Source organism: Galleria mellonella, unplaced genomic scaffold (genome assembly GCF_026898425.1).
Source record: "Galleria mellonella isolate WM207_F2 unplaced genomic scaffold, CSIRO_AGI_GalMel_v1 utg78, whole genome shotgun sequence".
Classification (NCBI taxonomy): Eukaryota; Metazoa; Arthropoda; class Insecta; order Lepidoptera; family Pyralidae; genus Galleria; species Galleria mellonella.
Genome location: NW_026442151.1, coordinates 397,812 through 416,282, shown reverse-complemented (window position 1 = coordinate 416,282; position 18,471 = coordinate 397,812). Strand labels below are relative to the sequence as shown.

The window sequence follows — 18,471 nt, the reverse complement described above, 5'->3', positions numbered from 1 at the left end:
AGTCAATTTTATAGAACAACGACAAATATTAAGGTTACTAAGCAATAATATTTTTCTTTTTCTATTTTCAAATTTCACTTTATTAATACCTAGTTTGCACCTTAAGAAATATTACAAAATTTGCTTATCCCTATTATTATACATATTCCATCATCATCATCATTATCATAGTTAGTGTTGTGGGTGATTGTATGGGCATCAGTATTCAATCACATTCCATGGGCGGCAGTATTCACTTACCATCAGATAAGCCGAGTGTTTGCCCCCTGTGTTGTAAAAGACTCCCTTCCGTAAAATATATATATATATATATAAATATATATATATATATATATATATATATATATATATATATATATATATATATATACATACATACATACATAAATTATACACATATTTATTTTTTCTTTTTTTCTATTTGTATTGTTGCTTCTGTAAGGTAACACACATTCCAATTTCCTTTTTCTTCAAGTTCTGTGCTCTGCGATGGGAATCGATGTCATTTTCCATCTCTCATGTGATAGATGTTAACTTGACAGTCTTACAATCTAGATTAGATCAGAAACGTCTACATTAATTTAAAACCCTATCGTTATAAATTTGATACCATCGCCGTGCAATTGTAACGACCACAAAATACTTGTTAAGAGAATTCATTTTATTTCCCAAACCTATACTTTTTTTTATTAATATTATAGTTTTAATAAAATTTTAATATGACCATTATTGACGGATAATGATAAGCGAGGATTCATTCATCCATATCAGTCATGGGTATTAACAATCCCATTATTAGCAATATACTCTATTAGGTCGACCTCTATGCGATTCCCCCTGGAAACGATCGTAATTAATTCTTGTTAAATTCATCACGATTATCACTGGTACTCCGTCAATGTATACTAATAGCGTAGACGGGGTTAACATTCCATTGTCACTCATTAAAAAAAACTACATAGGTTTGGCAACCGCAGTTGGGCTTTAGGGATATTTTAAGAGGTACGCTGCAGCCCATCTCTACCAAGAAAGAATAAAGCAGGTCAATTGACTCATGGAGACGAATTCATTATGAATTTATCATAATAATTTCCAAAGTTAACCATGTAGAGGTTGATCTGAAGGGCTAGCCCTTCAGATCTTTCACCCTTGGAGCTTTCAGATTTCCATTAATAGAATAGGAAAGTATTTAAAAATTCTAAAGCATAATATGAAATGGATGCGGTGTTTAGTGATAGATTTATATGTAACGTATTCTATGACTATATACTGTTCAAGTTACATTTCATTCTTACTCGAGGTGTATACACCTACTTTTATAGAAAATAAACTCACTTTAAATTTCAAGACAAACAGGTGTCTTAGTTAATAATAAATAGACAATTTTTTTTTGGATTGTATACCGAATTTTCAATTTTATTATATAGATAACTTTAGAATAATCTAAACCAGGTCTCAAGTTATTTTTATTCACGACGTTCTATGGTAGACTATATATTTTTTTTAAACATTTAAATTTTCATATTTACCAACACTTTATAGAAACTACAGTTAGTCATGTAAAAGATTTTATTAATATTTCAAACACAGTTTACTATGTACAAATTGTAAAAATATTTATTTTTCTTATCATTTATCGATTTATTATCATAGGCAACACTTAAAACATAGTACAGAAAAAATAATTATGAAAAATATGTAAATAGACAATTCATTATAAATTTATTCAATAAGTACAAAGAAACATAATTATGCACTTGCTATAACGCACAAATTTTAATATGCATACATAAAATTGAGAATTGAGAGTACCAACATGCTAGTAAAATGGCATATATTCATGATTTTAAGCAAATTTGCTGGCACCTTATTGAACAATATTATTGTTACTTTATATTTTTAGACTATGGCGCATTTTTATCGACCCATTTATAACATTAATAATCGGCATATTACTCCAACCAATACACAATAAACAATAACATTGTCATGTTGTTAATCTTTTATTGTGTAATTGTCTTTTTAATTCTAAAAAGCCACAAATTAATTTACTTCATATGTCAACTTTTGCCCCAAAATGATATGCAATAGAGCTTAGGAATTTCTAATTAAGTTTCAATTTGTATATAAAACTCATATTGAAAAAGTTTTAGAGACAAAAACAGTATTACAATGGTATTAAAAAAAAGAGATTTGTAATAGTATTACAATGGTATTTAAAAAAACAAAGTTTGTAATCAATAAATAGTATTTTTTTATCAATTTTTATCAAGTGGTTTAATATTGACATTGTTTTCATATTAATTAGAGCCCAATTGAGGTACTTGCTTCATCTATCTTCATTTGTATGTGGAATTCACAGAACAATCTATTTACCATACCAAATGGAAATGTCTAAAATATATAATTAAAAATAACTTCTGAATCTGTTACAGAATCTAGTGCATGTTCAGAAGAATATATTACCAGAATAATAATAGTAAAAATTGAAAACAAATATAAAACTGAAATCACATAACGAGAATTGCATAGAAACAATAGGCCGATCAATCGCAACCGATACGAATGGATAATTTATCGATCGATAATTCACTTCTACACTACGCGCGACTTATTAAAAGTATATGTATATATTATGTACCTATATACCATTATTATGTTTGCATAATATAATCACACGGGGCGACGCAGTACAATGCGAAGGCCTCGGAGGAGATAACCAGAGCGTTTAGCGGCGTGGACCCCAAGCGGCTGGCGATGGCTGCGGCGCAGCGGCCGCGCGGCCTGTGCCTGGCATGGTCGGGAACTCGTGAGTGGACGCCGTGTCCGGCGCTCGTTGTTCCCATGGACCGCCTGTAACCACGAACCCGGTCGCCGCGCCGCCCGCGCCTCCAGTGCCACCAGTGCCTCCGGACGCTTGCGCCGCGCCGCCGCCCTCAGACCCCAGCATATCGCCGAAGTCGCCTAGTGACGGGGCCGCCGGCCGTTGGTAACGGTCTACCACATCTTGTAGCTATTGAAAATGGAATACATTAAAATGTCATACTACACACATAATAAATTAAATTAATCATCATTAATAACCAGGCAGGATTAAAATAAACCACTATACAACATCAAATTATAAAAAAAAATACTGCCTCAATACTCTAAATCTAAATGATCGATTCTTCGAGGTTTGTAAGCAATATTAATAAATTAATTAATAATAATTTTTTTCAGAGGCACCAGGTAAATTGGGAGTGGCCCTGTATGGAGCTTATTAAAAATGACTCCTTAGTATATATTACTGAACACAAAATTGAAAGTAAGAATGAGGATTAAATAACTTGGTCTAACTTCACTTTTAAATAAATGCAACTACATGTTATGTGAGAAATTTCAATCTAAAATAGAACTGGTGCCGAATTAACCAGTAATTTTATTATTACGATAACTCTTAACACGATCACAACTAATCAATACTATAAGGTATTATGCTTCATAAAACAACGATTTAAATAATAGAGTATTAACTTACATATTCTTCAGCCAAATTGAGGAGGTGATCTTTTGCATCAAGAACATTATCTTCATCACCGGTTATAATAACTGTACTGTCCTCAGTATTTTTTGGGAATCGAATATCAACCCTATAATCCTCCATTATACGTCTAATATTCTTGCCTCTCAAACCTATAAGCCTCCGGTGAACACGTGGATCGATATCTACCTCTTCTCTGAACTGGTTATCCTATAAGAATGAAAGATTATAATAATACAAATCAGTAAGAACTATTGTTTTTCTTCACATTTTTCTTCTGCATGAAGTAAGATGAACTTCTTTCACGTAAAAACTATTGAATAGATTTGAATGAAATTTAGCACATAGATAGATTATATCTTAAGTTTATATATAGGATACTTTAAAATTTTATTTACGCAAGCGAAGCCGCGTGTTACTGCTAGTATATATAATATATCCTTCCATCCTTTATAAATAGGCGAAACATTTTTTATTAGGAAGGGTTCAAATTATTAATAGTAAAATCTATTATTTGTTGTACGTTTTAATTTATAATTGAAACAAACAACAATATAATTGAACCTGATATAAATTGACAATATTTAATAAAATTACTTACAAGTTGGTGAACAATAGCCATTATAGCTTCCTTTGCCTGTATAGCCTTGTCTTCATATCCTTGAATAGTAATAGTATCGTCATCAGGTTCACCGCGTTTCGGTAGATTTATTTGCACTCCATAGTCAGTACGAATCTTCGTTATGACGGACCCACCTTTACCGATCACTAGAGGGTGATATTCTGGATCCACTTTGAACTTCAGTTCAAATGATCTAATAAAGAATAGACAGAAATATAAAAAAAAAATGTTAATAATTTATTAAGTTATATATAAAGGGTGAAATCGAAATCATTAGCATCCTTTAAATAGGATTTTTTATCAGTGAACATTTTTCTCAAACAAAGACATGTTGGAAAACGACAAACAATTTTAAACCAAATCTTCTACAAGATCTTTTGCAGTATATTTGAGCCTATAAATCTCATTTAGTTGTTAACATCATACAATCCCTTACCTCAAAATTCTGTCTTCTTTCTCCTTTTCCATCTCTACAATCTTATCAGCTAGTGCTTGCTTAGCCTTTTCTACATTAGTAGGAGTACCTGTTACCTAAAGACGAGAATATTAATGTATAAAATGTTGAACAAACAGCTGCCTCAATTAGGCAAAAATAAAAAAAATATATTATGTTCAATTAACTTATTTTTAAATTATTGATTATTCACTAATTCTGTATTTTGCAGCGACTTCTCGTCATTCTAGACATTCTATATCACAAACAAGAGATTTTAATGTAAAGTTAAATACGACACATTTAAAAATAAAATAAAAAAGTCAAAATAAATTCTAATGTTTTGATTTTGTTTTATACTTTACAATACATTAAGAATTTATTTTTAGTTATTTATTAATCAAATATTACCACAAAAATAAACCAAAATGTAATATAATTAACTGATAGCCAAGATTGCAAAATTTAAAGAAAACAAATGCTATTTAGTTGTATTTTTTGAATAATAAAATCCAACGTCATTTTTGATAGATTGAATTTTGAAATATTTTTAAATCAAAACAAAATAATGATTTCCCAGATCTATTTTGTATACCTTATTTTTTTTTTCAAATATATTTATAAAAAATTTAACACAAGCATTTGTATTCATACAAATACTTGTGTTAATACATCTATATAATCTATGATTATTGGGGGGAAAGGGATCGTTAGCAATGCAGTTCGACATTGCTAGCAATATGCCATATCAGGTTGACCTCCACGTGGTTCCCCCTGGAAACCATCGTGAACAATTCTTGTTGAATTCGTCACGATGGGCTAACTGACCTGCTTCATCCTCATATATCATCCCTCACTGGTGCCCCGCCAGTGTATACCAATAGCGCGGGTGGGGTTACCATTCCATTATCACCCATTAAAAAAAATATATGATTATTTAATTGTTACCTTCACGAGGTCGCTGTTCTCTTCACTTGGTGGTAATAAAATATGAACATCATAAGTCTGCATCAGTTCTCTTCGTTTTTGGCCTGCTAGTAATCGGTGCAGCTCATAAGGAACTTCTACGTCAATCGTAATAGGCACCTAAAGAGACGAGAATATTTCGATCAATTTATGTAATTCACAATAATATTACAAAATATACCCTGCATTACAATACACACTATTGTTTAAATAAAAAAAAAAATCACCTGCTCAAGCAATGCTTTCTTTGCAGCTTCGCAGTTTTCTGGCCGGCCAGTAATTCTTATGATATCATTAGCACCAGGCTCAGCATTCTCCTCGCCATTTTTCAATGGCACATCAGCGGCTTCGGCTGTATCGCGCTCCGGGAACTTAATTTGCACATCATATTCAGCTGTAATATCTTTCACTTTAGCGCCACGCGCTCCCATAACTGTACGATGATGTCTTTGAGAAATTACACACTCAATTGTCACCTGTAAAATATATGTAAGCAAAAAATAACAATCAAAAACAATAAAATTAACAATCCTATAAATATATTGATACAGCAGATTATATCCAACATAGATATCTTGCTTTGTCTACTTACTCTCTAAGAAATCTAGCATGACTCTAAGTGCCTATCCATTTATCCATTACTTTAATTTGGTTATCTACTTCAGTGAAAATAATATAAATAAAAACCTTAGCTTCCAAATCTTCAATGATTTCGTTGATACGAGCTTTAGCTGCTTCGATGCAGTCCTTTGGTCCCTTGAGCACGACGCGGTCGCTGTTGACACCTTGGCGCGGGAAGGAGATCTGCACGCCGCCGCAATCATCCGCGATGCGACGCAGCACTTCCCCACGTCTAGCCACGAAGTGTCGGTGATGACGCGCTGCTACTGTCATCTCGCCCTCAGACACATTGCTGATCTCCGCCACCGCGGCCTCTAGCTGCTTTCGCGCCGCCGCCACCTGCTCCTCTCGCCCTGCACCACAATTTACATTTAGCAGTCTTAAAAACGTACGCGTTAATGGCGCCACGTCACGGTTTCTAGTTGCAGTACAATGTCCATACATGTGTTAATAATTATGTTAGTTTTGTTGTTTGTTATGTTGCTGTTACTAAAAGTAATAATAACACATTCATAGAATTAGTTCTTATTTTTGTGAGTCATCATTCATAAAGTATTTAACTGTATATGCATGGATCGCAACTGCATCTACATCTATTAAGGCTATAGTTGCTGTTGGTTCTAGTTAATATAGACTAGTGTTGTTTGCATATTATGGTACCCATGGCTTTCATAGTCAGGATCCAATATAGGAAGGGAAAATAGCATTTAGCCGGGCAATTACCCAGAGCGGCTAATATATAAGGCGATATAAAATAAAACATCATTTTGTTTATAAAACCACCATATAAAACACACCTTTAAATAGGGTTCAACATATGTTAGTTATTTAAATATATAGCCATCACAAGATATATATTACAAATGAAATATGTAAGTAGGTGTAATAAATTACTTACCAATTATGAAAATGGCTTCCTTATCTTCATCTTTCTCAGTTGGGAAAATAATACGGGCTCCCGTCTGTTCACGGATCTTTTTAATATTGGCACCATTCTTTCCAATAAGGAACTTATGGTGTTCAGGTTTAGCACGCACATGTGCAGTATGAGACGTTAGTTCACGCTCTGACGCATGCGCCAACAGTTGTTGCTTTGCTTTTTCTACGTCTTCAATTGGACCTTTGATAATAACTTTGTCACTCTCGCTATCTGCAGGAGGAAATTTGATGAGGACTCCTCCACATTCCTCCATTATGGAATGGATTAATTTGCCTCCTGCTCCAATAAGGGAATTGTAATATTTAGGAGGTATGGTTACTTCTTCCGTTACAATGTTTGCCTTCTCATTATGAATTTGTTGTATCCTTTTAACTGCTTCTTCTACATTCTCACGTTTTCCACGAACAGTGATGACATCACTATCCTCTCCTTCAGCAGGTAGATCGATTTGAGTCTGTGTCTCATCTCTAATCTTCCTTAAATTTGCTCCACCTTTTCCAATAATAAACTTATGGAATTGTTTGAAAATTGGAACTTCCTGAACATATGAAGATTCAGCAATTTCTTTTAGGATTTTATGAAGATGTTTTTCACATTTTTCAATGTCTTCTTGTGGACCTCTTAATTTAATAGGACTCTTTTTTTGACCCTGATCAGGGAGAGTAATCAACACGCGGTCGAATTTTTCCCGTATTTCTTTAATCTTATCTCCTCTAACCCCAATAAGAGATTTAATATATCTATGGTCAACATAAACCTCTTTTGTTCTCTCATTTTCCAATTTCATAACCATTTCTCTTAACTCTTTTTCAGCATCAGCCACACCTTGATGGCTTCCTTCAATACGAATTACATGATTGCCTTCATTTTCAATAATATTAATAACTACACCAGTCTCATCCTTCAGTCTGTTAACTAAAAAGAAAAAAGTAATTAGGAGAATATTATAGGAAAATAAATCATTTACACTTAAATAAAAAATTGTAACTTACTGTTAGATCCACTTTTGCCTATAATATGTTTGAAAAATTTTGGGTCGACCGAGAGTTCAACATAAGTCAGAGTATCGAGTAAATTTTTAACAAAGTCATTAAGTTCCACTTGTGCACGTTCCACTTCTTCTGGTGGGCCATCTATTTTAACTTTGTCTTCAGAGTGGGTAATGTCAACATGCACCTAATAATAAATAAAAATGATTAAACATATATCATTCATGTCATATCACTGATATACATCATATATCATTCATCATTAGGGATATGTAAATCTAAGAATTTATGCATGGTATAGAATCTATGAAAACAGAAGTTTCAGACAAAATATGTCAAACATCCAGTAGGTGATAATTAAACAGACGCGTTGCGTTATTTTAAAATGCTTAAATTTTATATCTTTTTATGATAGAGTATTCCCTTTAAAGAGTGCTATCAATTACGACCTGTACATATGTATTTACTTATTAACAATAGAAAATCTAAATAAAGACATTTTCTCAAATAATAAGCCAATTAAAAATTTACTACCTTAGAAAAGTCCTGAGTGATTTTTTTAATGTTCGATCCATTCTTTCCAATAATGTATTTATGAATCCATGTTGGTGCATCTACAGTTGCGGTTTTCACAGAATTTGCTTTTTCACATACTTTTGATAAAGCTGCAAGATAAAATATAAATATTTAATACATATAATTTAAGATTGAGTTTCATAAAAAAAAGACATCAAATGTAGCAAACTCAATTATCTTGATTTAAAAACTATTGCACCGATTTTGATAAAATTTCTACGAGACAACCTGAAAATATGTCCTTTCAGATAAAAGAGAAATTTCCAAATTGATTCAAACTATTGAAGTTTTGAGGTGACAAACATAAAAATACAATTGAATTGAAAACCTCTTTTTGAAGTCAGTTAAAAAATTTATTTTTATTACAATTTCAAAAGATATATACATGTGTAAAGAGTTAAAGTGTGTGATGAAGTGTGATGTCCTGATAGGACATGTCTACATAGGTAAAGGGCTTGACATTTTAAGTATGTTGATTAACTGGAATACATAATAACCTATCTTCTTCTCTATCCCAAATATATAAGTGTATATAAATTTCATGTCGATTGGTTAAGCTGTAACAGCACCAAGAGGTGAGAACACACATTCAAACAACAAACACACTCACTTTTATATTCATAAAAATATTAGTAAGATATAAATAAATAAAAAATATTATGTGCTGTCAAGAATATGTGTATATATTAATAACAGTTTGTCTAGATGCAGTTATAACTCAAAATTTTATTAGATGTTTAGAAATTACACAGTAATACATTTGCTGTCTAATTTCTACTAACTACTTCTAAAATAAATACAAAATGTAAATTTTACTAAAAACTTTACAACTTAATAACATAAAGAGCTACTATTAAATTTAATGTTTCCATGAACAAGATCACCAGATTAGCAAATTTTATTATGATTATACAAACCAAGGCCAATTTTGTTGTGGGGTCCATGAAGAGTGATAGTTCCAGTAGGCGAATCAGGAGGTGGCATTTCAACTGATACACCAGTTTCCTTTAATATCTCCTGTATAGTAGTTCCACGAGCGCCAATTACGTATTTATGTTGAGACTTGGGCACCTCTACCCGTACTGTCGAACATTTTTTAACCTAACAAAGAATAAAAAACCATTAAAATTTATTCATTCAATTAGCATTACCCTAAATTGTTAATAAATACTCTTACTAACGTGACACTTTGTTAACATCTTTAAATGTTTATAATTCAATTATGCTTAAATAGTTAAACAGATTTTAATGACGCCTGGTTTCCAGATAGACCTCTATATAATATCCTAGATTAATGGATAAAATTCTTTTCATATGAATTCACACTCTAATTAGAAAAATATATTTTGTATAATATTAAAACATTCAAATGTGTATTACCATATCATCATAAATTTGTTCAATTTGTGCTTTAGCGGCCAATACTCCATTTTTTTCACCGGCTATAACAATTTCGTCACTTTGCGTCGACGCAGGTGGTATATGTATGCGAGCGCCAGTCTCCGCACTCATAGCTGCCGCACGTTCGCCGTATGGTCCTTGAATGAACGGGTGATAGATTTTTGGCACCGTAATACGCTCCAGAGCTTTACGTGACTGTAATTGAAACAATATATGATTTATATTAGAAATATGGAACTGAAAGAAAAATGTATATGTGGTTGTGGACATACAGATCAATCAATCAATGACATATGAATAACTACTGCATGACATATAAATAATGCATGTAGTTCTCACCTGTTCTTCTGAACAGACCCTGATTTCATGTTCAGCTTTTTCGATCCCTTCCTTAGTGCCAGTTATAGTTATTGTTTCACTGTTGTCAGCGATACCTGGCACACTGATCTTAGTCGCTGTTACTTTCTCAAGTTCCTTTAGCTTCTGTCCTTGTTTACCTAATATCCAACGATGGTGTTCTTTTGGAATCGAAATTTGTTTGCTAGCCTAAAAGAGACAAATAAGGACCATATAATTGAAAGTTAAAATAATTTTATATTCACAATATAAGTAACACAGTTAATACTAAGTAAATATGTGTATATACTTTAATTGAAAAAGCTATAATCTGACTACTAATTGTTTCTTAATTTAATCCATAAATGCCACGCGAATGAAATTTCCAACGAACGAAAACTCTGTCTTCTTAGAATTATGGTAATTTTTATTTCCATACACATGCATGTATAACATAATGTGGTTTACATTTAGTGCTATATATGCTACTACTCATCTAAGAGCAACATCTCTGATATCAAAAGACCGTCCACGTTGTAAGCGAAAGGCCTTGACGTGACTAATCTGGTAAAGGCTTTCTTCCATGCCAATGCATAAAACAAGTGTCAATAATTTTTAGATGACAGACCAAGAAATTAAAAAATTCAGAGGCTCGGATTTGAATTTGAGACCTTGGATCGTTGTCAAGTTTTTTTAAACTGAACCACCAGTAATTTTATAACGTAAAGTGGTATTTTATACACAATACCTACAGTAAATAACTCCTACACATCCGTATATAAATTATTACTGATATATTTTTTTTTATATATGCATGTATATATGATATATATGATATATACATGTATACATACTGTTTACAAATTAGATTGTACCTGTTGCTGGAAGTGAGTCAAAATTTGACGCCTTGCTTCAAGGACAGCACTATGCTTTCCAGTAATGAGAAAAGTAAGACTGCCATCCTTGCTTGTAGATATTTCGATATGGGCCCCAGTGTCCTTGGTTATAGCTTGGCAAGTCCTTAAAGACTCGCCTTCGCCAAAGGTGTTAGCATTGTCCAATTTCCTTTCTTCATATGGCACATGAAATACCTGAAACGTATGTCATATAAATAACGATCTAGTGGCTGATAAGACATAATTAGTTATTTAAAACTTATGTTATAATATTATGATAACTAAATATAATAATCTCCAAAGTAACATATATCTGTACTAACTTCTAGATCATAACACGTGGCGCAACGTGTATGCTTAACAATTGTTACATCTGTTAATACTTATAAGAATATTCACATAGGTAAAACATGTTTTACAATCAATATAAAACTTACTATAAATAAGACTTGAAAAAGAAATGGTTCATAATTTTAAAATAAAACTATTAGAATATGCAAATCATATTCTATAATTTTTGTGTGATGAAAATATATCAAAGTGCATGGCATTGTATCAGTGTTTATCTGTTTCAGTGGCTTCACCACCTTTTATTATGAAAAATGAAATCTGGTTTGAATATTTTTTTGTAATTCTACGGTAATGCCAAAGAACAAAAAAACTAATAATAAACAGGCGCCAACATACCTGCGTATGGAGCGAGGAGCCAACGCGTAGTTTATTAGTGACCAGCTGAATGTTGCGCTGCACGGGGGGCTGAGAATGAGGCAGAGCAGGGAACAGGTCATCATAGGCGTACCCGGCTCCACTATTCTCATATCCAACATTATTAATCTCCTCCGCGTGCACAGGTATCTCAGAATGAACGGGTAACATATCTCCAACCATCATGGATTGCTGATGCATCATTTTTGCCTCCTCCAGCAGTCCTTGTCCGCGCCAAGTCGTTACAGTACTGTTGAATACAATAAAAATATGTTTTCAAGAACAATGAAGTCATTTTATAAGCATGTACATTCATATTTACATCATATATTTGAACAAATGTTTTAAACTACTAGATTATATTGAAAATTAAAGTCGCATGTTGAGAGGAAGATATTTACAATAATTTTTGAAAATTGTGTACCATGATATTGGCCTTGGCGCGACATGTACTCTATAGCTATCAACTAAAATTGATACCTTTACTACAAATACAATTCTACTTTATAATATTTTAAGGCTGTATCAAAAGCAAAACTATATATTCGTTAATTTGGAACAAATTTCCATAAGTCTCTTTGGAATATACAGGATAAACCTTCGTATTTGCCCTATGCCTAATTAATAATTTTCTATGCCAGAATTTTTACATGATTAAAGCAAATATTTTTCTTTGCAGAGCAAATTCTACCTATTATCATACGGTTTTGAATTCAAAATTCTACTTTAAACATAACATGTATATATGAATTTTAAACTACACTAGACAGCAAAAAAACCGAGCCACCCGCTACTTTTGAACTCTAATCCTATTTTTTCAAAAAGTATAAAACTTACAACTACCAAAGTCATACTTATAGAAAGTGCGTTAGATTGAAGTCGTTTTTGTGAAGCAAAATCTACGTGTTTTTAATATCTATGGAACAATACGGTTACCATAACCGATAGACAATTGGGCAGACGGAATTATATTAAGATATTATTAAAAATTTACAATAAAGTGTATTTTTACTTAACACTTTATGTATTATAAGTAATACTACTGGAAATATTACACAGCACAATCTAAACTCAAAAAAAGTAAAGCAAAGCTTGTTGCTATTGCTATTGCCCGACTATTGGACTACAGAATTGATAGATATACTTAAACATGTTTTTGTAAGTATATATAATAAGTACATAGAAAACATTAAGACCAACGCAAGTAAATATAGTCAGGAATACATAATCAATGTTAGTATTGAGAGGGCATTAAACACACAGCCCTCGGAAAGTGAAGCAGTGCGATTCTAAGGTTGTTGAAAATCACATTTGAGTTCATATTCCGAAAGTTCCGTACAAAATTATGTAATTTTTTTGTGAAATAACTATAAGTTTATAGTTTTCAGTTTTTTTCTTTACTTGACATTGCTTATTACCAAATTTCATAATTCTAGGTCAACGGGAAGTACCCTATGAGTTTTAATTCCCTTTGCGAATGTCAAAATATGTGATATAAATGGAACATAAGCGGTCGCATCTTTTAATTGCGTCGATTTAGAAGCTTGATTTTTCACTACTTTAAGATATTGAAGATCTGAGTATATTTCAACTTAATACCTCCACTCGTTCCTAAGAAAAAGGGTTTTTACAGACAGACGGATGGATGGATAGATGACAAAGTGATCCTATAAGGGTTTCATTTTTCCTTTGTAGGTATGGAACCCTAAAAAGCAAAACTTCCTACAAACCTATTTTAATTATTATACTGTTTTATTACTTTCATTCATACCGAAAATATAGCACAAAAGAAAGAAACAAAACAATAGCTAAAATAGTTTTATAAGAGGTTTGAGGTTTTTATGAATAAAGGGGGTTAAAGTTTATCTATATGATAGCAATTTGAACATAAGACTGTTAAACCATAAAACAATTTTGATAACATCTAGGCTAATCGCCATAATGTGTGATAGCAAAGTGATGAGTCTCTAGGTATCTAAAAGTTATTTTAAGTGTTATCTTAAGAGTATATTTATTATGATTTTTCATATTTTAATAGATAATATACATGTGAAAAATTAACAAATGAATAATAAAATTTTGGTTCATTCAATTCTGACTTAAAATTCTAACAATGAATTGTTTTTATTGTTCGCTTGAGACATCAGGAATCCTATAAATGAGTATATTCTGTTATTAATTACACAATTCTTTTATTACTTTATAAATAATACCAGCTTATTAAGAGGGTTTAAATTTATCAAATTTTAAGGAAGTGTGACATTAGACATCGCACATCAGAATTATGTATAAATTTTCAATAGTTTCGACTGAATATTAAAAAGTTCTCTGTTAGCAAACTATAATGTTTCACATCACAGAATGATTTGTATGTAATTAAAAGTTTTACACCTCCTTAATATTTTGCTTCAAAATTATTTTCTTACATAATTAAGATAAATAAGCAGTAAAGTAAATAATAAATAGACATAATATCCACTGTCATATTCTATCATCCATCAATTTACTATCCATAAGAAATGCATCCTATCATCTTAGAATCTAAATGGAATAGAAATTAATCAATTATTTTGAATTTTTTTCTCATTCTCATTCCACAATCAGTGTTATGACACTGATTATGGAATGGTTTCCTTCCAAAATTTTCTCAAAATGTTAAAAAAGGGATTCTTTAAAAAAAGCATTAAAAGCATTAAAGGCAATGTTCACAAGACACTTAAAATGGTTATGTATTTCACAACTTCAAATTTAAACCAATGTTATAAAACATACATCCACAATTATTGTTACATATTTGATACTATAGTCTTACTTTGGTGAAACCAAATATTATTCAAATCCATTCAATAGTTTTCACACTTTCACATTCAAAATCACAGTAGCAAGTTTTTCTATTGCTGTGATTATGAAGTAAAAAATATTTCTAATTGAAAAACAATTACAGTTTATAAAGGTATATATGATTACAACAGTTTCTATCACAGTTTTGAGAAATTATTAAAAAATCTTTACAAACTTGCATATCATTCAGTCCAATTATTAAATAGATAAACATTGTATATATCAGGGATACCCAAACTTATTTTGTCTACTGCCCACTTTGAGAATAAATTGTTTTTTAGCACCACCATTTTTCACCTACTTAAAAATCACTATTACTTCAAATTACAAATCACCCCCCAAGCCTCTACACAACACCCCCATTTTTTTCTGGGTCTGTTACTGCTCAGTTTTTTAGGTCTGCGTGCCCACAAGGGGATGTTATCACCCACCTTGGGAAAGGCTGGTATATATGAACCCCCAGCATGTGAGTTCAACTACTATTTAACCAGACTTTTCATTTTTCTGTTATAAACAATAAAGAAGACATATAACTTTATATTCATATAAGAGCACCTATTATGAGCATACTTTAAAATATCATTGGATATATAGAAACCAAGACCAAAAGAGTATATAGAAATATTAGATATGGTAAATATTACAACATATCACAGCCTAAAGCAAACTGTTCTTTCTGACTAAGGGTAAGTACCATTTATCTTTTTTCATTCTTCCCTATATTAATGTATCAATTTATTTCATTCAATATTTTTTTCATTTAAAGGTTATAATTAAAAAAAATATCACTGTCACTTTTACCTTCATTATAAGACAGGGGTCTAGATCTATGTTTTCAAACAGGAATGATAATGAAAAACAATAATCCTATAAAAGTCTTACAGCCAATATTTTTTTGTACTGGTGACCAATAAATTAAGTAGCAGGTGACAGCCCTGAATAGCTGAAGCTGATAATATTTATGAAACTCTTTAATAATTTTTAATTAAGATAATGTGGATTAAGATTGTCACTATATCAGAAGTATCTAAATATATAAATTAATAATTTAGATATATAAATGTAAGACACAATTATACTAATATAGATTATAATTATGTAGATAGTGTAACATTTTTACTGCCTGTATAATATTAATTAATCCAGTACAAACTAAACCTTACCTCTAGTGACAGAATAAAGAGTAATACTAGAGTTAGGGCACAAAATTGTTAATACCACCTATGTTTATTATAGCAAAGTATCTAATAACTATAATGTAAAAGATGTATGTACATAGAACGTAATCTCTATTGTCAAACATAAATTTTAATGAAATGTTTTCTATTTTTAAAGAAATAATGAAAAATGAGTTTTAACATACATGTGATAACAATTCTCTAAGCATCCCAAATTATGATAATACGTGTCACCTTCCAACACATTTGACGTGGAACTCGTGTATAAAAATATCAACACTCACCGTAAGTACTGTAGCAAATCAATCTGAAAGTTTATCCTTTCGACGCCAGGATCAGTGATTCCTTCTCCTGTATAGAAATATTGAACTATTATAAAATAAATTACCAAGAAAAACAATTAAAATATTTTTTTTTAAGCAATGCACACATACCCAATGCGGCCGCGAGGAGAAAGACAGTGACATACAGATAAAAAAAATTATGGAATAGCCAGAGCTTACTAATAATTAATCCCTATAGATGGCGCATTGTGGCACTCTATAAAGACCCTATTACACGCATCTACAGTATAAATAAATTTTGTGTGTCATGTCCGCCCTTACTACTAATTGCTACTACTATTACTAGTGTTAATTATTTTACTTTGAAAAACTCAAAGTAAGTTCTTAGAGAAAACTGTTTTAAAACATAGATATTCGTGATTTTAAGAAAAATCAACTTTAAAATGGATAGATATTATAAGAAATTAAATCATTTCATCACATACTAGCGAACCGTCCTAGCTTTGTCGGGGTAGATATTTATACAGGATTTTACATTTTTATCTGATCCTACTACCTATTTCACAGATGTGCCCGCCGCCACCTGCCCCTCTTCCGCACCGCTACAATGCCTGGCTAGCTAGCCACGCGGCTGATACGGCGTGGGCGGCGGGCGATGCCTTTTCTATATCTGACTTTTTAACATAGTATCTTTCGAATGGAATATACCTACGATTTGAAAAATTCAAAAAGTAATCTGCAGGTATTAAAACAATTTTGAATACAAAATAATTTATTTGGATAAGGATTAATAAATTGGTATGAATAATATGCACAACAACATTATTTTTTCTATTTCTATGATTTATTAAATTTATAATATCTAATAATAATGGAATAGCCGATTTGAACAATTCAAAAAGTAATTTACATAAATTGAAATAGTTTTGAAAACAATATGATTTATTTGGATAAGGATTTAAACAGAAGTGTGAATAACATGGTGTAATTTTGGTCGGTATTTCTATCGACTTTTAAAATGTGAAAAGTGGTTATTGTGACATAACGATAATAGTTGGACATATAGTATCGCGAAGTTTTTTGTAGTTATTGATATTTTCTTCAATATTGTAGCACATACTTTTGTTCTATCCAACCCTATTGGTTGGTAAACTATTTTTCCGCAGCGCCCGCGACGAAAGATATATATATATATATATATATATATATATAATATCTAATCTTCTATTTTTGTCTCTAAGTGATTTTAATTTATTTTTTTAAACTTTAATGTACAGTAAAATTCTATGTACATTTGGCGGATTTCTTTTCTATTCTATTTACACTATGTACACCCGACAGTTTTCTCTAACGGTCAACCATTGGGCAAACCAAACATTTAATAATTTTGTTTTTGAAAATAATATTCTTTTTTAATCTATTTTCAAGATTGTCATTCGCCCCATCTGGTGTTATAAGTCTGCCTTCAAGTATACAAAAATCTTGAATGACTGTGTACGTTAACAGATTTTTTTTTGTAACTTGGATGGTTGCGGTTCAATATTTTATATATTTTGCAGTTTATATATTTTGCATATTTGCCATCTTCTGTTCTTTTTCTTTGCGTCTATTCTTAAACAGTTTTCAGTTTATTTTCTTTCATCTGTAAGCACAAATGTTTATTAATTTGAATATTTACTAAACAAGATCTTTATTACAATATACACTTTGCTTCACTGTTATAATAAACATCCCTAGATTTCAATATAAAGACCTTTTTCAAAATGTTTCCAACACAGTGTTTTGGTTGATTTTCTTTTTTTTTATTACATATTGAAAACCCAGATACTACATGATCAGTCATTTCTAGCGAAATTAGGATTACAATAATAATAATATTTTTTTATAATAATCATCGTTAAATAAAATTAACTTTCGTAAACCTAAATGCGGTCCTTCTTTTAAAAGTATGTACATAAAATGCCAAAATCACATCCTATACTTCTAAATCAGAAAATTAATAAATTTGGATCTTTTTTTAAAGTTTCTATATATTAGTATGCTGTTTTAAAAAAATATTTAGATTATTCTTTAAAATATGTATATTTCTAAATAATCCTTAGGGATTATTTGCAAATACACACTCCAGCAATGCGTTTTTTCAATATTTCTATATTTCTT

General features: G+C 31.1%; 1 protein-coding gene across 1 annotated transcript; it reads right to left on the bottom strand.

Annotated features, from left to right (window-relative positions):
* Nucleotides 1–1,551: 1,551 nt before the first annotated feature.
* On the bottom strand, nucleotides 1,552–16,537 carry LOC113517634 (vigilin). Its single transcript, XM_026902381.3, has 17 exons — nucleotides 16,462–16,537; nucleotides 16,312–16,378; nucleotides 11,991–12,258; nucleotides 11,283–11,498; nucleotides 10,411–10,617; nucleotides 10,051–10,266; nucleotides 9,588–9,771; nucleotides 8,629–8,759; nucleotides 8,098–8,281; nucleotides 7,064–8,020; nucleotides 6,232–6,518; nucleotides 5,772–6,020; nucleotides 5,527–5,664; nucleotides 4,582–4,676; nucleotides 4,125–4,338; nucleotides 3,521–3,733; nucleotides 1,552–3,013 (listed from the first exon to the last, which is right to left on the bottom strand). Exons 3-17 carry the CDS (start codon nucleotides 12,210–12,212, stop codon nucleotides 2,729–2,731), a joined length of 3,798 nt encoding a protein of 1,265 aa, XP_026758182.2. The 5' UTR covers nucleotides 12,213–12,258; nucleotides 16,312–16,378; nucleotides 16,462–16,537; the 3' UTR covers nucleotides 1,552–2,728.
* Nucleotides 16,538–18,471: the final 1,934 nt, after the last annotated feature.

Excerpts from the sequence above, each read along its gene's own strand:
- LOC113517634 (XM_026902381.3), bottom strand. The coding sequence starts at position 12,212 with ATGATGCATCAGCAATCCATGATGGTTGGAGATATGTTACCCGTTCAT. Across the intron at positions 6,519-7,063 it reads GGAAGCCATTTTCATAATTG|GGCGAGAGGAGCAGGTGGCG; the intron begins GTAAGTAATTTA and ends ATTGTGGTGCAG. Across the intron at positions 4,339-4,581 it reads AAAGAAGACAGAATTTTGAG|ATCATTTGAACTGAAGTTCA; the intron begins GTAAGGGATTGT and ends ATTCTTTATTAG.